Raw genomic sequence first — 19,241 nt, 5'->3', positions numbered from 1 at the left:
GCTTTCGTGGCTAAGGAGACACTAGAATTCACCGTCTCCTGGTGATTGGCCCAAAGTCACCCAGCTGGCACTTGTGTCTAAAGTGAGACTAGAACTCACCGTCTCCTGGTGATTGGCCCAAAGTCACTCAGCCAGCTTTCATGCCTAAGGCAGAACCGGAACTCACCGTCACCTGGTGATTGGCCTGAAGTCACCCAGCCGGCGTTTGTGTCTAAGGTGAGACTAGAATTCACAGTCTCTTGATCATTGGCCCACAGTCACCCAGCTGGCTTTCATGCCTAGAGTGGGACTAGAACTCACCGTCTCCCGTTTTCTAGTCTGGTGCCTTAACCACTAGACCAAACTGCCCTTCCTTGCCTTCACGAACTCAGCCCAGGTTGTCTAAGTACTGCCATTTGCCCCCTTCTGAAGGGGAGGGGACGGCCACAATTTCTGCCCCCTTTAAGTGGGGAAATAAATTACTTTTCAGCAGTTGTGATCTGAAAGTTCTCTGAAGGGTGCAAAAGAGCCAAGAATCCACTTCCTGCGAACTTCTAATTTTCTGTGCATTTCTTCTTCCAGGGCTATGAAGAGGCCTCGCTGTGGTGTCCCAGATAAATTTGGAGCAGAAATTAAAGCTAACGTGAGGCGCAGGCGCTACGCGATCCAGGGTTTCAAGTGGCAGCAAATGGATCTTAGCTTCTGGTACGATGGAAGTTGTTGTTATTTTTGTTAAAGTCCGGATAAAAGGCAAAGAGAAAAAGAAGCTAGAGAACAGGGCAGGGAATGAGAGTTAATTTGAAATCTCATCGCTCCGTAGATTTCAGTTCTTTCCTGTCCTAAACACCAGAGTGGCTTTTAACATATTTTGGGACAAACATGAGGACTAGAAGCCTTTTAAAAAAGAAAACAATCAGTGTTTCTTGTTGGCTAGGGAATTGAGGGAGTTGAAGTCCACCCATCTTAAAGTCACCAAGGCTGAATTTCCTGGCTGGGAAATTGTAGGAGTTGAAGTCCACCCATCTTAAAATTGCCAAGGCTGAATTTCCTGGCTGGAGAATTCTGGGAGTTGAAGTCCACCCATCTTAAAGTTGCCAAGGCTGAATTTCCTGGCTGGAGAATTCTGGGAGTTGAAGTCCACCCATCTTAAAGTTGCCGAGGTTGGACTTCCTGGCTGAGGAATTCTGGGAGTTGAAGTCCACCCATCTTAAACTGAAACACTGCACTAGATCTTACAAGTCCAGATTCTCAGTTTTCCTGTAAGATTTCTTGTATCTTCCTCATTAACTTCTGGAGATGTTAAAAGCGGATAAAAGATATCAAAAGAAGATGGAGTATCAATTAATAAGACTGAGAATGGAGGGAGACCTTGATCTATCATTGGGGGGAGTGTGAAAAATTGAGGCTAGGGGCAAAAAGTGAGTCGATTAATCTAACAAACCTATCTCAGTAGCTTTGCTAACCTGAGGTTCTTCAGCTGTGGTATAACTACAACCTCAAAAACATGAATTTCTATCCTGAGCAGGGGTTTAGACTAGACTAGATGATATCTAAAGCCCCTTCCACCCTTCCTTTCTATGAATTTATGGAATACTAGTCGGGAATTCTGGCTGCTGAAGTCCCGAGATAGATAGATCACATTAGGGTGGAGGACACAATGTTGTGTGTTATGAAGGGTCCTGGCAGTAGACAAGTTGTCTTTCCATTAAAGAAACAAAACGGCTGTTGTGTGGAGGAAACCCAGTTTGTAGATCCTGGTGAGGGATGTAAGACTCAGCCATGGCTCCAGGACCTCATTTTTTGCCTCTGTTGCAGCATCCAGAACTACACACCCAAAGTTGGCGAACAAGCCACCTTTGCCGCTATCCGACGGGCCTTCCGTGTCTGGCAGTCGGTCACGCCGTTGCGTTTCCGCGAGGTGCCTTACACGGCCGTGCGGGAGGGCCGCGAAACGCAGGCAGACATCATGATCTTCTTCGCCGATGGCTTCCACGGAGATAGCACCCCGTTCGACGGCGAAGGTGGCTTCCTGGCCCACGCCTACTTCCCGGGGCCCCACATCGGTGGCGATACTCACTTCGACGCGGCCGAGCCTTGGACCTCTCGGAACGATGACCTCAGCGGTGAGGGCGGAATTGGGGGGGCAGTCTTGAGGAGGATGTTAAGAAGTCCTAATACTTCACGGGAAGTATTAGTACCGTTTTATAAAGCCTTTAGTAAGGCCACACCGGGAATCCTGCATCCAGCTTTGGTCCTCGTATTACAAAACCGATGCTGAGACTTTAGGAAAAAGTGCAGAGAAGAGCAGCTAAGATGATCAAAGGCCCGGAGACTAAAACTTATGAAGAATGGTGGCAGAATTTGAGAATGGCTGGAGAAAAGAAGGACTAGTGAGAGACATGATAGCAGTCTTTCTTTCTTTCTTTCTTTCTTTCTTTCTTTCTTTCTTTCTTTCTGAGACTTATATACCGCACTCTCTAAGCGGTGTACACCAGTAAGCAATGTGTGTGTATATATATATATATATATATATATATATATATATATATATACATACATACATACATACATACACACACACACACACACACCCCGGAAGGATGGAAGGCTGAGTCAACCTTGAGCCGGTGAGATTTGAACCGCTGACCTGCTGAACACAGCTAAAGTGGCCTGCAGTACTGCACTCTAACTGCTGCGCCACCTCGGCTCAGCAGTATTTGAGGGGCTGCCACAAGAAGGAGGGGGTCGATTTATTTTCCAAAGCACCAGAAGGCAGGCCAAGAAGCAATGGATGGGAACTAACCAAGGAGAGAATTAAGGAGAAACTTCCTAACAGTGAGGACAATTAACTTGCCTCTGGAAGTTGTAGGTGCTTCATCATTGGAAGTTTTTAAGAAGAGACTGAACAACCACTTGTCTGAAATGGTATACTGCTTGAGTAGGGGGCTGGACTAGGAGACCTCCGAGGTCCCTTCCAGCTCTACTCTCTTTTCTAGATGGGTTTCTCCCTTGGAGGAACCTGGAAGCCAGAGAGATTATGCAGATGACTCACAGATGGTGATCCATCCGTGGTTAATCCCGTCTCCGCTACTCACTCGCTCGGGACCCAGCAGAACGTAGCTTCTCTTTTCCACTTCTCTAGACTTCCTCGGTGACGTTCTTAGTTCCCCTTTTCCCCACCCTGTCTGAGCTTTGGGGTCAGAACCCTGGGGAAGTCCCAAGAAGAGGTCTCATCCTTCACGTCCCCAAAGTTTGGTTGAGCTGCGTTGTCCTGATTTCCTGCTGTGAAGCAATCTCGCTCTCTTCCACCGCTCCTCCAGGTTGAGGGAAGTTGCCACAGCTGAAGGATGAGGTAGGGTTTTCGTCAGCGTCCCTGGCCCTGGGTTCATTTCCTACCTTCTGCCTTTCAGGAAATGACATTTTCCTGGTCGCCATCCATGAGTTGGGTCACGCCCTGGGGTTAGAGCATTCAAATGACCCTTCCGCCATCATGGCTCCTTTCTACCAGTGGATGGACACGGAGAACTTTGAACTGCCAGAAGATGACCGGCGTGGCATACAACAACTCTACGGTACGACTTTTGCAATCCCGCAGTGATCTCCTGATTCCTCCATCAGATTTCATTTTTCTTTTTTTTCACGTCTATGGAGATTCTCCGTCATCCAGGTCCTGGTCGTCCCAAAGGTGCTTTTTCCCGAGGCAACTGGACGTTCTTGTTTTTCCTTTGAAGACGTTTCGCTTCACATCCAAGAAGCTTCTTCAACTCTGACTGGAGGGTGGAGAATGGGAGGATTTATACTCCTTGCAGACAGCTGGTCAGTTGCATTCTTTTAGGGAGCCGTTGAGGCCGCTTGGAGGTTTGTCTGTGTCCTCAGGGTCACCTGAGTTGTGTAAATGGGTGTGGGGCCTTCTTGGAACTGCTGAAAGGAGTGTGTTGTAGACTGGAGATAGGTGATGTGTATCCCCCCCCTTTGTTGAAAGAGGGTTGTTCAGTTTTGACATAGAGGTGGCATCCAGGTGGCCTCAACGGCTCTCTAAAAGAAGGCAAATGACCAGCTGTCTGCAAGGAGTATAAATCCTTCCATCCTCCACCATTCAGTCAGAGCTGAAGAAGCTTCATGGATGAGAAGTGAAATGTCTTCAAAGGAAAAACCAGGAAGTCCAGTTGTCTCCTAAAAAAGCACCTTTGAGACTGTTTCTTTGACATTTCCAACAGTAACACGTATGGAGACCATTAAATCTAATCCAGGTGGGAGGCACGTGCTCCCACCTGGATTAACTTCAAGAAACTTGTGGCCACAATTGCTGGTCTACTTCCACCATTCATGATGACAACGCTGGGTTCTTTTTTTTCTCCTTGCTTTGCTCAGGCTGGGGAAAAAAAACTTGTATTACCTGGCACTGGGCTGGCTAGACGCTCTGTTAGACATTATGTGTACTTTACCTGTTGCCAGGTGTGAATAAAAAAAAAGATCATCCAGTTGGTCAGGAATAGTTTCATACACACGTGCCCATCGTGGTATTCTTTTGGAGGTAAGCAGACCTTAGGATAAAAAAAATAAAGAAATCAAAGATATGAAATAGGGGGGGGGGGTGGGGAAGAAGGAAATAGATCTGAGACTAGCTTGCCATCAAACCTTCACTAGATCCTCCATAGACTTTTCTCTCTTCTCCATAGGGAGGACAACCAGTTAGAGAAGCTTCTAGCCCAGGGGTAGGCAACTTTGGCTCTTTTATGACTCGTGCTGGCTCAGGAATTCTGGGAGTTGAAGTCCACGAGTCATGAAGGGGCCAAAGTTTCCCTCATGCTGGCTCAGGAATTCTGGGAGTTGAAGTCCACGAGTCATGAAGGGGCCATAGTTTCCCTCATGCTGGCTCAGGAATTCTGGGAATTGAAGTCCACGAGTCATGAAGGGGCCAAAGTTTCCCTCATGCTGGCTCAGGAATTCTGGGAGTTGAAGTCCACGAGTCATGAAGGGGCCAAAGTTTCCCTCATGCTGGCTCAGGAATTCTGGGAGTTGAAGTCCATGAGTCATGCAGGGGCCAAAGTTTCCCTCATGCTGGCTCAGGAATTCTGGGAGTTGAAGTCCACGAATCATAAAAGAGCCAAGGTTGTCTACCCTGTTCCAGCCCATCGGCCATCTTAGTTTTTTAGAATTCAGGTTAAGCTTCGGACCAACCCTTTCCTTCCTTCTCTTCAGGAACTGAAGTTGGCCATCCCTCCAAGCCTCCCCCGATCCCTCGCACCACTCCGAAACCCCGAAACCCTCGGCCCCCCAAGAACCCGACCTACGGCCCCAACATCTGCGACGGACGGTTTGACACCATTGCGGTACTCCGGGGCGAGATGTTCGTCTTTAAGGTGAGCTGTTTGAAGGCATCTAGCATTGCCAAGCTAGAGAGGAAGAAGGGTGTCGAGTGGGTGGGAGACGCACGTTTTTGATTTTGGACCCTTTCTGTCATTCCGCGGGGTGCAGAATTCTGCAACCTGAATTCCCGCCATTTTTGGGGGGGAAAGTATATTTATTTATTTATTTATTTATATTTATATGCCGCCCAGTCCCAAAGGACTCAGGGCGGCGTACAGAATTAAAACAATCATAAAACAATAAAATAATACAGTCATACCGCGAGTCCGATCATATCCCGGCTCCCCCCGGGGACATCAGCCCCAGGCCTGCCGGACCAGGAGAGTTTTAACGGCTTTCTTAAAGGCCGGCAGGGTGGGAGTAGTTCGAACCTCGGGGGGAAGTTGATTCCACCAGGTCGGAGCCACCACAGAAAAGGCCCTTCCCCGAGGGCCCGCCAGCCGACATTGTCTGGCCGACGGGACCTGAAGGAGGCCCAATCTATGGGACCTCACCGGTCTCTGGGAGCTGTGCGGCAGAATGCGGTCCTGTAAGTAACCTGGCCCTATGCCATGAAGGCTTTGAAGGTGATAACCAACACCTTGAATTGCGTCCGGAGACCCACAGGAAGCCAGTGCAGCTCGCGGAGGATAGGTGACACATGGGCGTACCTTGGCGCGCCCACAATCGCTCTCGCGGCTGCGTTCTGAACCAACTGCAGTCTCCGAACGCCCTTCAAGGGTAGCCCCATGTAGAGCGCGTTACAGTAATCCAGTCTTGAGGTGACAAGGGCATGAGTGACTGTGAGTAAAGCCTCCCGGTCCAAATAAGGCCGCAAATGGTGCACTAGGCGAACCTGTGCAAAGGTCCCCCTGGCCACAGCCGATAGATGTTGTTCCAAATTTAGCTGTGAGTCCAGGAGGACACCCAAGTTGCGTGCCTGCACTGAGGGAGGTAAATTTGCCCCCCCCCAGGACTAATGATGGACCATCCAGTTGGCCTTTGGGAGGCAAGACCCAGAGCCACTCGGTCTTGTCAGGGTTGAGTCTAAGCCTGTTCACCCCCATCCAGACCCTCACATCTTCCAGGCACCGGCACATCACGTCGACTGCTTCACTGAAAGGACAAGGGGTGGAGATATATAACTGGGTATCATCCGCGTACGGATGATACCTCACCCCGTTTCACCGAATGATCTCACCCAGCGGTTTCATGTAGATGTTAAAAAGGAGGGGGGACAGGACCGAGCCCTGAGGCACCCCATGATCGAGGCGCCTAGGGGTCGATCTCTGTCCGCCCGCCAACACCGACTGCGACCTGTCAGAGAGGTAGGAGGAGAACCACCGCAATACGGTGCCGCCCACCCCCACCTTTCTGAAACAACGCAGAAGGATACCATCGTCGATGGTATATTTTGCAAGTGACCTAGCACATATTTCCATGTAATTAGCCACTGATGGATTGCTACCCGAAAGTAAGGCCTACATCAGGGGTAGACAACCTTGCTCTTTTATGACTCGTGGACTTCAACTTCCAGAATTCCTGAGCCAGTATGGCTAGCTCAGGAATTCTGGGAGTTGAAGTCCACGAGTCATAAAAGAGCCAAGGTTGCCTACCCCTGGCCTACACCAACAATAAGCCCTAGCTTGATTTTGGGGGGTGGGTCTAATATAAGCCCTACCCCGATTTTGGGGTGAGGCACACACCTAAAAATCAAGCTAGGGCGGGGGTGGAGCTGGCCCACCCACCCCGCACCAGCTTGCAGCCAGGCCTCTCCTTGCTGGCCCACTTCTTCTGAGGCATCTTCTGCAGCCAGGTCCGCATTTCTCAGTCACGGAGCTTCCCGGAAGGCCTGTGCAGCCAAGAACCGAGCTACGGGTTCAATCCGTAGCTCGGTTCTGTAAGAGATCTGCAGCCGAGCACCAAGCTATAGATTGAATCCATAGCTCGGTACTTGGCTGCTTAGGCCTTCTGGAAAGGTCTGACCGCAAAATACAGGCCCGAATGCAGCTGCAGAACTTTGGCCCCAGAAGAAGTGGACCGGCTGGGTGGGGTTGTCGGTGCCGGAGGTGAGGTAAGGCCTACCCTGAAAATAAGACCCGGTCTTATTTTCGAGGAAACACAGTAGTACCCCATATTTCTCATATTAGAAAAGGTTGCTTCAACCTCATCTGGATTATAGATAGTCCTTGATTTACGGCCGTCACTGAGCCCGCAATGATGGCCGCATGTCATTGGGTCACTGTGTGACAATCAACCACCTATCCCTGTTCTATGCTGTTTATATTTAATGATTTTGGATATGAAGGTCAGAGTTGAATTTCCCAAGGAAAACCACACGGGCTTCCATGCCTAAAATGGGACTAGAACTCCCCAACTCCTGGTGATTGGCCCACATCCACCCAGTTGGTGTTCCTGCCTAAGGCAAGACTATAGCTCTCTGTCTCCCAGTGATTGGCCCAAAGTCACTTAGTCGGCGTTCGTGCCTAAGGCAAGACTAGAACTCACTGTCTCCCGGTGATTGGCCCAAAGTCACTCATCGGCGTTCGTGCCTAAGGCAAGACTAGAACTCACTGTCTCCCAGTGATTGGCCCAAAATCACCCAGCTGACATTCATGCCTATGGAGCAACTAAAACTCACCATCTCCTGCTTTCTAGCCTGGTGCCTTAACCGTTAGACCAAACTGACCTTCCTCTACCATTACAAACTCAACCCAGGTTGGCTTACGTATCGCCACAGATCTATGCCATCTGTGTTTTAACAATTTTGGACACGAAGGCACTTAGAGTTGAATATCCTGAGGAAAAACCCCACTGCCGACGTTTCTCTTCATTTGCACAATTTGACGGTTGAAATGAAAGAAAGAGATACCGACGTAAAGTTTTGTGGTTTTTTTTTTTTCCAGGATAAATGGTTTTGGCGAGTACGCAACAACCGTGTAATAGATGGATATCCTCTCCCTATCGGCCAATTCTGGGTTGGCCTTCCTTCCTCAATCAACACAGCCTACGAGAGGAAAGACGGGAAATTTGTCTTTTTCAAAGGTTAGTGGATTATATTTTTGTGTCTGGAGGGCGTCCCGGTTGACCAAGAAGGACTAGCAGAATGATGTTGTTGTTGTTGTTGTTAATTGCGAAGTCGTGTCCGACCCATCGCGACCCCATGGACAACGTTCCTCCAGGTCTTCCTATCCTCTACCATCTTCTGGAGTCCATTAAGTTCACACCTACTGCTTCAGTGACTCCATCCAGCCATCTCATTCTCTGTCGTCTCCTTCTTCTCTTGCCCTCCATCTTTCCCAGCATTAGGCCCTTCTCCAGTGAGTCCTTCCTTCTCATTAGGTGGCCAAAGTATTTGAGTTTCAACTTCAGGATCTGGCCTTCTAAAGAGCAGTCGGGGTTGATCTCTTCTAGGACTGACCGGTTTGAACGCCTTGCAGTCCAAGGGACTCGCAGGAGTCTTCTCCAGCACCATAGTTCAAAGGCCTCCATTCTTTGGCGCTCAGCCTTTCTTATGGTCCAACTTTCACAGCCATACATTGCAACTGGGAAAACCATGGCCTGGACTATACGCACTTTTGTTGGCAGGGTGATGTCTCTGCTTTTTAGTATGCTGTCTAGATTTGCCATAGCTTTCCTCCCCAGGAGCAAGCGTCTTTTAATTTCTTGGCTGCAGTCCCCATCTGAGGTGATCTTGGAGCCCAGAAAAATAAAATCTGTCACTACCTCCATTTCTTCCCCATCTATTTGCCAGGAATTGAGAGGGCCGGATGCCATGATTTTGGTTTTCTTAATGTTGAGTTTCAAGCCAACTTTTGCACTCTCCTTCTTCACCCGCATCAAGAGGCTCTTTAGTTCCTCTTCACTTTCTACCATTAGAGTGGTATCATCTGCAGAATGATAAGAGTGTTAAAAAACAAATTTACATCCTTTCTCCTTCTCTACGTGGTCTCCTGTTTTTTTTTTTTGCAAACTGAGCCTTAAAGGTGACCTTGTGAGCTGCCCATCAATCCTAAATCCTTGGCAAAATACACAGGCAGCCCTGTATAGGGCCACAATTGAGCCCTGAAATTTTTGCTGCTAAGCGAGACGGTTGTTAAATGTGTTTTGCCCTGTTTTACGACCTTTCTTCCCTCAGCTATTAAGTGAATCACTGCAGTTGTTAAGTGAATCTGGCTTCCCCCGTTAAGTGAATCTGGCTTCCCCCGTTGACTTTGACTCAAAAGGGGAATCACGTGACACCCCCGGGGACTCTGCGACCGTCATAAATATGAGTCAGTTGCGAAGCAGTTGAATTTTGATCATGTCACGCAACGGTTGTAAAAGTGTAAAAAACAGTCACTTTTTTCAGTGTCGTCATAACTTTGAACGACCACTAAATGAACTGCTGTAAGTTGAGGACTCCATGTACAGGGAGACCAAGTTTACTTTGTGGTTTAGTTGGTCCATTTCAGTGAAAAAAATGAAGCCACATGCATTACATATACCGCGGGGCTTCAGTTATTCATTTTTCCATCTGACGTTAAAGCAGTGGTTCTCAACCTGTGGGTCGGGACCCCATTTGGGGTCAAACGACCATTTCATGGGGGTCGCCAAACAACGCAGTCCGCCATTTTTCTCCCCTTTTCCTTAGCTGTGCTCTTCCCTTTGATTCTATTGGCTTTTGAAAGCCAATCGAATAGACTCTCTTGAATAGAGTCTAATTCTATTGGCTTTCAAAAGCCAATAGGAATTGTCCAGGCTGTCTCTGCCCTGCTGAGCCCGCCAAAAGTCCCGTTCTGCAAACGGTGCTGCACCAGTTGAGTAGTCCTCGACTTACGACCAGTTGTGTAGTCCTCGACTTACGATCGGTTGGGGGTCGCGGCATTAAAAAGGTTGAGAACCACTGCGATAAGGAATCAGAGGGTTAACAGAACATAACAGAACAACAGAGTTGGGAGGGACCTTGGAGGTCTTCTAGTCCAGTCCCCTGATGAAACAGGAGACTTTATACCATTCCAGACAAATGGCTGTCCAATCTCTTCTTAAAATCCTCCAGTGATGGAGCGCCTACAATTTCTGGAGGCAAGCTGTTCCACTGGTTAATTGTCGTGTTTGGAAGTTTCTCCTTAATTCCAGGTTGCTTCTCTCTTTGATCGGTTTCCATCCATTGTTTCTCGTCCTGCCCTCTGGTGCTTTGGAGAATAGCTTGACTCCCTCTTCTTTATGGCAGCCCCTCAGATACTGGAATACTGCTATCATGTCCCCCCTCGTCCTTCTCTTTGTTAGACTAACAGAAAACAGAGTTGGAAGGGACCTTGAAGATCTTCTAGTCTAACCCCCTCAAGCAGGAGACCCTGTTCCATTTCAGACAAGTGGCTGTCCAATTTTTTCTTAAAAACCTCCAGTCATGGAGCATCCACAACTTCTGGAGGCAAGTCGTTCCACTGGTTAATTGTTCTCACTGTTAGGAAGTTTCTCCTTAGTTCCAGGTTGCTTCTCTCCTTGAGTGGTTTCCATCCGTGGCTTCTTGTCCTGCCTTCAGGCGCTTCGGAGAATAGCTTGACCCCCTCTTCTTTGGGGCAGCCCCTCAAATGCTGAAATCCTGCTATCATGTCACCCCTAGTCCTTCTTTTGACTAGACTAGACATGCCCAACTGCTTTGGGTGTATTAAAAAAAAAAAAAGAGCAGAGGTAAGTAGCATGACTGATTGGCCTTTTTTTCCTTGCAGGAGACAAACATTGGGTGTTCAACGAAGCCAACTTGGAACCGGGATACCCCAAACATATCAAGGAGTTAGGAAGGAGGCTCCCCACGGACCGGATTGATGCCGCCCTTTTCTGGATGCCGAGTGGAAAAACATACTTTTTCCGGGGAAATAAGTGAGTTGGCAAAATATTTACAATCTTTGCTTCTGTTTAGCTGGGAAAAAGGGTTATCCCAGTGTAGTAGTACAGGCCGTCCTTGATTTGGGCCCGTTGCTAAGTGAGAAAGTTGTGAGGTAACTTTTGCCTCATTTTACGCCCTTTCTTGAATCCCTGCAGTTGTTAAGTTCCGCATCGACTGTGCTTGTCAGGTCGCAAAAGATTGAAGGGTTGACGCTGCAGTTTTCTTGAAGATTTTTTGTGAAGCGTGGGTCAATTTCCCACACAGTCCCACAGCAATAGCAAGAGCACTTGGACTTATATACCACTTCCTAGTGCTTTGAAGCCCTCACGGAGCGGTTTACAGAATCGGCATATTGTCCCCCAACAATTTAGGTCTTCATTCTATTGACCTCAGAAGGATGGAAGGCTGAGTTCAATCTTGAGCCGGTCAGGATCGAACTCCTGGCAGTTGGCAGAATTAGACTGCAATACTGCATTCTAACCACTGGGAGGGAAGGAAGGAAAGAAGGAAGGAAGGAAGGAAGGAAGGAAGGAAGGAAGGAAGGAAGGAAGGAAGGAAGGAAGGAAGGAGGGAGGGAGGGAGGGAGGGTATAGCAATGGATTTATATACCACTTCACAGGGTTTTTACAGCCCTCTCTAAGCGGTTTACAGAATCGGCATATCGTCCCCCAACAATCTAGGTCTTCATTTTATTGACCTCAGAAGGATGGAAGGCTGAGTTCAACCTTGAGCCGGTCAGGATCGAACTCCTGGCAGTTGGCAGAATTAGACTGCAATACTGCATTCTAACCACTGGGAGGGGAAGGAAGGAAAGAAGGAAGGAAGGAAAGAGGGAGAGAGGGAGGGAGGGAGGAAGGAAGGAAGGAAGGAAGGGTAGTAGCAATGGATTTATATACCACTTCACAGGGTTTTTACAGCCCTCTCTAAGCGGTTTACAGAATCGGTATATCGTCCCCCAACAATCTAGGTCTTCATTTTATTGACCTCAGAAGGATGGAAGGCTGAGTTCAACCTTGAGCTGGTCAGGATCGAACTCCTGGCAGTTGGCAGAATTAGCTTTCAGGTTTGCATTCTAACCACTGGGAGGGAAGAAAGGAAATAAGGAAGGAGGGAGGGAGGAAGGAAGGAAGGAAGGAAGGAAGGAAGGAAGGAAGGAAGGGTAGTAGCAATGGATTTATATACCACTTCACAGGGTTTTTACAGCCCTCTCTAAGCGGTTTACAGAATCGGCATATCGTCCCCCAACAATCTAGGTCCTCATTTTATTGACCTCAGAAGGATGGAAGGCTGAGTCAACCTTGACCGGTGAGAATCAAACTCCTGGCAGTTGGCAGAATTAGCCTGCAATACTGCATTCTAACCACTAGGAGGGAAGAAAGGAAGGGCAGTAGCAATAGACTTATATACCACTTCACAGTGCTTTACAGCCCTCTCTAAGCATGTTTACAGAGTCAGCCTATTGCCCATAACAATCTGGGTCCTCATTTTACTGACCTTGGAAGGATGAAAGGCTAAGTCCACCTTGAGCTGGTCAGAATCAAACTGCTGGCAATGGGCAGAGTTTGCCTGCAATATTACATTGTAACCACTGAGAGGGAAGGAAGGAAGGAAATGAAAAGGAAAGAGGGAAGGAAGGAATGGCAGTAGCAATAGACTTATACACCGCTTCACAGTGCTTTACAGCCCTCTCTAAGCGGTTTACAGAGTCAGCCTATTTTCCCCCCCCCCACAATCTGGGTCCTCATTTTACCGACCTCGGAAGGATGGAATGCTGAGTCAACCTTGACCCCGTGAGAAACAAACCCCTTTAGTGAGCATTGAGTTAGCTTGCAGTACCGCATTCTAACCACTGCGCCCTTCACAGAATCATAGAGTTGGAAGGCCCCACGAGGTCTTCTAGTCCACCCTCCCTTGAATCAGCCTCTTTTTCGTTCGACCCTTCCTCTCTGCAAGGGATCTCATCATTCCCTTTTCGCCGTGCAGGTACTATCGCTTCAATGAGGAGACCCGATCGGTTGATGCAGATTACCCCAAGAACATTGATGTCTGGGGGGGGATTCCTGATTCCGTCCGGGGTGCATTTATGGGCAACGATGAAGGTGAGATTCAAAAAAAAAGAAAAAAAAAAGAATTAAGATCCCTTAGCACAGTGGTTCTCAACCTTTTTAATGCTGTGACCCCCAACCGGTCGTAAGTCAAGGACTACTCAACCGATCGTAAGTCGAGGACTACTCAACTGGTGCAGCACCGTTTGCAGAATGGGACTTTGGGCGGGCTCAGCAGGGCAGAGACAGCCTGGACAATTCCTATTGGCTTTTGAAAGCCAATAGAATTAGACTCTATTCAAGAGAGTGTATTCCATTGGCTTTCAAAAGCCAATAGAATAAAAGGGAGTAGCACAGCTAAGGAAAAGGGGAAAAAAATGGCGGACTGCGTTGTTTGGCAACCCCCGCGAAATGGTCGTTCGACCCCAAATGGGGTCCCGACCCACAGGTTGAGAACCACTGCCTTAGCAAGACAGCTGAAAAGAAACTGCTTTTCTACCATCAGTAGCGTTCCCACTATCTACTGTTTTGTGCATCAAGGCCCCCTACTGCTGAGAGTAAAAAAATCCCCATCCACCATGTTGGGTGGGCGATAAGAGGCTCCCAAAGGTGCTTTTTCCAAAGGCGACTGGACTGTTTGTTTTCCCTTGAAAACATTTTGCTTCTCATCCAAGAAGCTTCTTCAGTTCTGACAGAATGGTGGAGATCGGAAGGATTTATATTCCTTTGCAGTCATCTGGTCATTAGTACTCTCTCTCAGAGTCATTGAGGCCTGTTGGAGGTTTATCTATGCCAGGGGTAGGTCACCTTGGCTCTTTTACGACTCGTGGACTTCAACTCCCAGAATTCCTGAGCCAGCCATGCTGAGGGGAAAGGTAGAGGTTTCCAAACTGAGCCAGGCTGGCTCAGGAATTCTGGGAGTTGAAGTCCACGAGTCATGAAGGGGCCAAAGTTTCCCTCATGCTGGCTCAGGAATTCTGGGAGTTGAAGTCCACGAGTCATGAAGGGGCCAAAGTTTCCCTCATGCTGGCTCAGACAGAGGAATAAGGAGCTGATTAGAGCTAGGACAGGGCTAGGCCATCTTGGCTCTTTCACAACCACGCTGTCGTCCCATTCTTCTATTGCCCTCAATCTTTCCCAGCATTAGGCTCTTCTCCAGTGAGTCCTTCCTTCTCATTAGGTAGCCAAAGTACTTGAGTTTCAACTTCAGGATCTGGCCTTCTAAAGAGCAGTCGGGGTTGATCTCTTTGGAATTTGGTATGTCTAGTTTAACGAAGAGAAGGACGAGGGGGGGGGGCATGATAGCAGTGTTCCAATATCTCAGGGGCTGCCCCAAAGAAGAGGAAGTCAAGCTATTTTCCAAAGCGCCTGAAGGCAGGACAAGAAGCAACGGGTGGAAACTGATCAAGGAGAGAAGCAACCTAGAACTAAGGAGAAACTTCCTGACAGTGAGAACAATTAACCAGTGGAACTCCTTGCCTCCAGAAGCGGTGAATGCTCCAACACTGGAAGTTTTTAAGAAGAGACTGGACAGCCATTTGTCCGAAATGGTATAGGGTTTCCTGCCTGAGCAGGGGGTTGGACTAGATGACCTCCAAGGTCCCTTCCAACTTTTTATTATTATTATTATTGTTGTTGTTATTATTATCATCTAGTTGAAATCCTTGGTTGGTGCAGTTTCGCTGCCACATTCAGTATCAGTTTTTTTTTTATTTTAGACCAACAAAACAAAACAAAACACAACAAACATTACACACATACACACGTAATATATCCTTTTTTGTTAACAGCAGTTTGTAACAGTAATTTGTAAGAGTAATTTCATGTGGCAAGCTGTTCCGCTGTCTTAACAACTCATATTATTAGGAAACTCTGATGTTTAGCCTCGGCTTCCTTCTTTTATAGCAGTGGTTCTCAACCTGTGGGTCGGGACCCCATTTGGGGTCGAACGACCATTTCACGGAGGTCGCCAAACAAGGCTGTCTGCCATTTTTCCCCCTTTTCTTTGGCCACGCCCCTGGCACCCGGTGATGTATAAGCGGTTGGGGGTCACCACAACATGGGGAACTGTATTATGGGGTCGCGGCATTAGAAAGGTTGAGAACCACTGTTTTATAGTTTTAATTCCACTGGTTCTCCTTCCCATCGTTCCAGTTCATTTCGACTTCCAAACCAAGGCTGCATTTGGTTTCTAACTGTTGTGATGGGACAGGGGAAGGTTTCTTCCAGAAATGAGCAGAAAATTGAAATTGATTTAGCCAAATGCAACAAATACAATTAAATTAGATTCAGTTTTGCCTTTGAACGGTCTTAAATCAAAGCAATGAAATCCAATGGCTTCCCGTAAATTCACATTTTCCGAAGAAGCGTTCCACCTACATCTTTGAAGATGCTTTTAAGTGCCTCAAGCTCATATTTAATTCGCCTCCAGTTTATATTTACCGATCATAGATGAGTGGCTAACAGTCATTTCCACCACGATGAAAAATTTCTGGTGTCTCTCAACGTTGCGTTAATGTGTTGCCTCCATAAAACAATTCACCATCTATTAGTAACGATTATTCATAAATGGGCTGACTTATGTTTATCTTAATCATTTTCCTTATTTGGAAAAAAGCAGTCTTCCTTTCTCACCCAAATTTGGAAGTCTTTGTTTAAAAGTAGGACCAGAATTTCTTAAAATATGCATTGACGATCCACTCTTCCTTTTGCACTCAACCAAAATATATCTCTGCAGATTTCTTATGTGAAATGCAAATGAGGTGTCCAAACTTTTAGCGTTCAGAATAATTGACAGGAATCAAGCAGGGTGATTTTTTTTAAAGCGTAATTGAATTCCCATTTTAAAAAAAAATCAGTTCGGTTCAGCCTGGTAAAAACTCATTTTGTCTAAAAATATTTTTTCCAGTAATATCAAATTTATTTTGGCCACATATTTTTTTTTTTAAAAAAAGATGCCTGAAATTAAATTTTGGGTTCTGAATTTTGCTTATAGGTAGTCCTCGACTTACGATCATAGCTGAGCCCAAAATTTCTGTGTCTAAGCAAGACAGTTGTAAAGCAAATTTTGCCTCATTTTACAACCTTTCTTAACAATGGTTAAGTGAATCCTGCCGGTTGTTAAGTTAATTACCCGGTTGTTAAGCGAATATTGCTTCCCCATTGACTTTGTTTGTCCGAATATGTGACCCCGGGACGTTGTGACCGTCATAAATATGAATCAGTTGCCAAGAATCTGAATTGTGGTCACGTCACTGTGGGGATGCTGCAATGGTCGTAAATGTGAAAAATGGTCATTATTCAGGCCAAGAATCTGAATTGTGGTCACGTCACTGTGGGGATGCTGCAATGGTCGTAAATGTGAAAAATGGTCATTATTCAGGGACATTATAACTTCAAACAGTCACTAAAGGAAAAGTTATAAGTCGAGTACTACCTGTATTTCATTCCCATGATTCTCCTTCGAGCATCACAAATTCTGAAATGATCATTTAAAGAAGAGGTGGGGAACTAGGGCCCCCTTTATGACTTGTGGACTTCAACTCCCAGAATTCCTCAGCCGGCAAGATGGATTAGTACAGGAGTGGGGAACTAGGGCCCCCTTTATGACTTGTGGACTTCAACTCCCAGAATTCCTGAACCAACATGGCTGGCTCCAGAATTCTGGGAGTTGAAGTCCAGAAGTCATAAAAGGGCCATAGTCTCCTCACCCCTGATTTAAAGGGAAAACACACACTATCCCCACTATTTCTCATTTAACATACCACCACGTTCTTACTCTCCCGTGTCTGTTCTTGTTTTCCCTCCATAGCCTTCACCTACTTCTACAAGGGTGACCGTTACTGGAAGTTTAACAACGAGAAACTGAAAGTAGAGCCGGGGTACCCCAAGTCGGTGTTGCGAGACTGGATGGGATGCACGACCGACGACCGACGCGAGGGAGAAGAAGTCATCATCATTGAGGTGGACAATGCCGAGGAAGGCGGGCTCAACGCCGCCGCGGTGGTGATTCCCGTCTTGCTGCTCCTCACTATCTGCGCCGTCGGAGTCGCCATTTTGATCTTCAAGCGTTACGGCACACCCAAACGATTGCTTTATTGCCAGCGGTCTCTGCTGGACAAGGTGTGACCGGCCTTTGAGATGAGGTCTCAGGAGGACAGGTCTCAACTGCTTTACTCCCTGTCTACCTGCCTGTCACAATTCAGGTCCGTTTCTCTTGCTGCCATCTTTTGAGTCATCCTGTCCCGGCGCCCCGCTCTCCCCTGCTTCTTGGTCCATTTTTCCATCTAACCTGTGGTCCATCTCACCTTCTTCATGCCGTCAGCCGCGTTCTCTCTCCAAGAGGTTTCCTTGACCATGTGGGTCCTCTTCCTTGTTGACCTACTCCTTCTTTCCTTCCTGTCTTCCGCTCTGCTTCTCTTTCCCTCTCATGGCGTTTCCATTATCCATTCTTACCCCACTGGGAAAATGGGTGTGCGGAGCATACTCCTTAATTCATCCAACGAGGCAGAAAGCTGAGGAGGCTACTCTACAGGGGTTAGGGCCAGGCCAACCTCATGGCTACCTTCTTGCACGATGACATCCGTTGACCTCGGATTATCATTAAGGACACACTTAATGGCCTTTCCCTCTTGCATAACTGCTGGGCAGAAGTCCATACCGCAAATATGTTAGCTCTCCTGACCGTCTTGTGGAATTTCAATCTAAAACCGGTTGCCATCTTGCTGGTCCTCCCTTCCAAGGGCAAATGGTGGAGAACCATCTCATCGGCGTTGCCGAACCAAACCACGATGGGTAGTAGGGAAGTTGCAGGTTTTGGCCTGTCGGTGGGCGAAGCGTTATAGAGCTCACGTCTAGAAATCATAGAGCTGGAAAGGAATGACGGTGTTCCGAAAGGGATCTTCTCATTCCATTCGGCAAGGGAAGGAGGAACCGTGTGCTGACCAGGGATGGGGGTCTACCAATCAGAAACAGCAAGAAGGAAAATGGGTGGGATGGTAGGCTTGGAGGGCCTGTCCCAAAGGCCAACTTTTTGTGGGGAAGGGGCAGCGAAGACTCATAAAGGGCCTAACCGTCAGGTGGTAAGGGGGTAAACTGAGCTTTCCTTATGACATAATGGAGTGGACCATTGGTACCTTGATCATATTGGGAAATGGGGCATGTTTGAGAGAGGGAGGGACCAAGATTATGTGGCCTACAGAAGATGTTTGCCCAGACCAATTGTCCCATCCTGGTGCCTTCCAGATGTTGAGATCCAGGATGGTCCAAAAAGTCAAGATGGGGGGCCACCACTGATTGCCATCTTTATTTTATTTTTTTAATCATTCCCATGGACACCCCAAGTTAGGACTCAATTCTTATTTTGGCCAAGAATTTGGGGATGGAGTTCTTCAATACCCGGAGGGCACCTGACTGGTTGACCAGCCAAATCCAGATGTTGGCAGGGCCGCTTCTGGAAGTGTTAACTTCCCCATCGGATGACACTGGCCCGATGTTTATAGTTGTCCCTTAAAACGAGTCCCTTCCTTGGCCACTTTAAGACTTAACGGATTTCAACTCCCAGAATTCCACAGCCGGCATGGCTGCCTGAGGCATTCTGGGAGTAGAAGTCCACAGATCTTAGCTTGGGGACCCTTGACTTAAAATCCGTTCCCGATTCTGCGAAAATGAACCGAAAGCAGCGTTTTGCAAAAAAAAAAATGGGGTGGGTGGGCGGGAGAGATGAATTGCACCAGAGAACTGCCTCAAACTGCCTTATGATCCTGTGTCTTGATTTTTTTTTTAAGTATGTAATTTTAATTATTATACAGAAATGCCTTTTTTTAAAATAAATAAATAAATAAACCAAGGGATTAAAAATAGAACATTAATGGGGTTGGGGAAATAGAATAGGCATAGGAGAACAATATTAAAATCCTGCAGGCCGGGAAATGGGTGCCTTACATCCTCCACATTTCTGCCCGGAGCATTTTTAATAAGGGCACTGGGTGGGTGATTTA

The 19,241-nt window shown here is 47.4% G+C and overlaps 1 protein-coding gene across 2 annotated transcripts in view; it reads left to right on the top strand.

Moving 5' to 3' along the window:
- Positions 1-18,942, top strand: part of MMP14 (matrix metallopeptidase 14) — a 56,078-nt gene extending 37,136 nt beyond the window's left edge. For both annotated transcript variants that reach the window (XM_039365118.1, XM_039365117.1), the window contains exons 3-10: positions 562-684; positions 1,795-2,102; positions 3,390-3,551; positions 5,182-5,342; positions 8,235-8,373; positions 11,040-11,190; positions 13,181-13,296; positions 17,054-18,942. In XM_039365118.1, the coding sequence (XP_039221052.1) occupies positions 562-684; positions 1,795-2,102; positions 3,390-3,551; positions 5,182-5,342; positions 8,235-8,373; positions 11,040-11,190; positions 13,181-13,296; positions 17,054-17,370 (1,477 nt within the window). In that variant the 3' untranslated portion in view covers positions 17,371-18,942. The remainder of the gene's footprint in view (positions 1-561; positions 685-1,794; positions 2,103-3,389; positions 3,552-5,181; positions 5,343-8,234; positions 8,374-11,039; positions 11,191-13,180; positions 13,297-17,053) is intronic.
- Positions 18,943-19,241: the final 299 nt, after the last annotated feature.

Source organism: Crotalus tigris, unplaced genomic scaffold (genome assembly GCF_016545835.1).
Source record: "Crotalus tigris isolate CLP2741 ecotype Arizona unplaced genomic scaffold, ASM1654583v1 scf7180000019964.508439, whole genome shotgun sequence".
Taxonomy (NCBI): domain Eukaryota; kingdom Metazoa; phylum Chordata; class Lepidosauria; order Squamata; family Viperidae; genus Crotalus; species Crotalus tigris.
The sequence above is the reverse complement of the archived record's forward strand: the minus strand, read 5'-3'. Positions and strand labels throughout refer to the sequence as shown.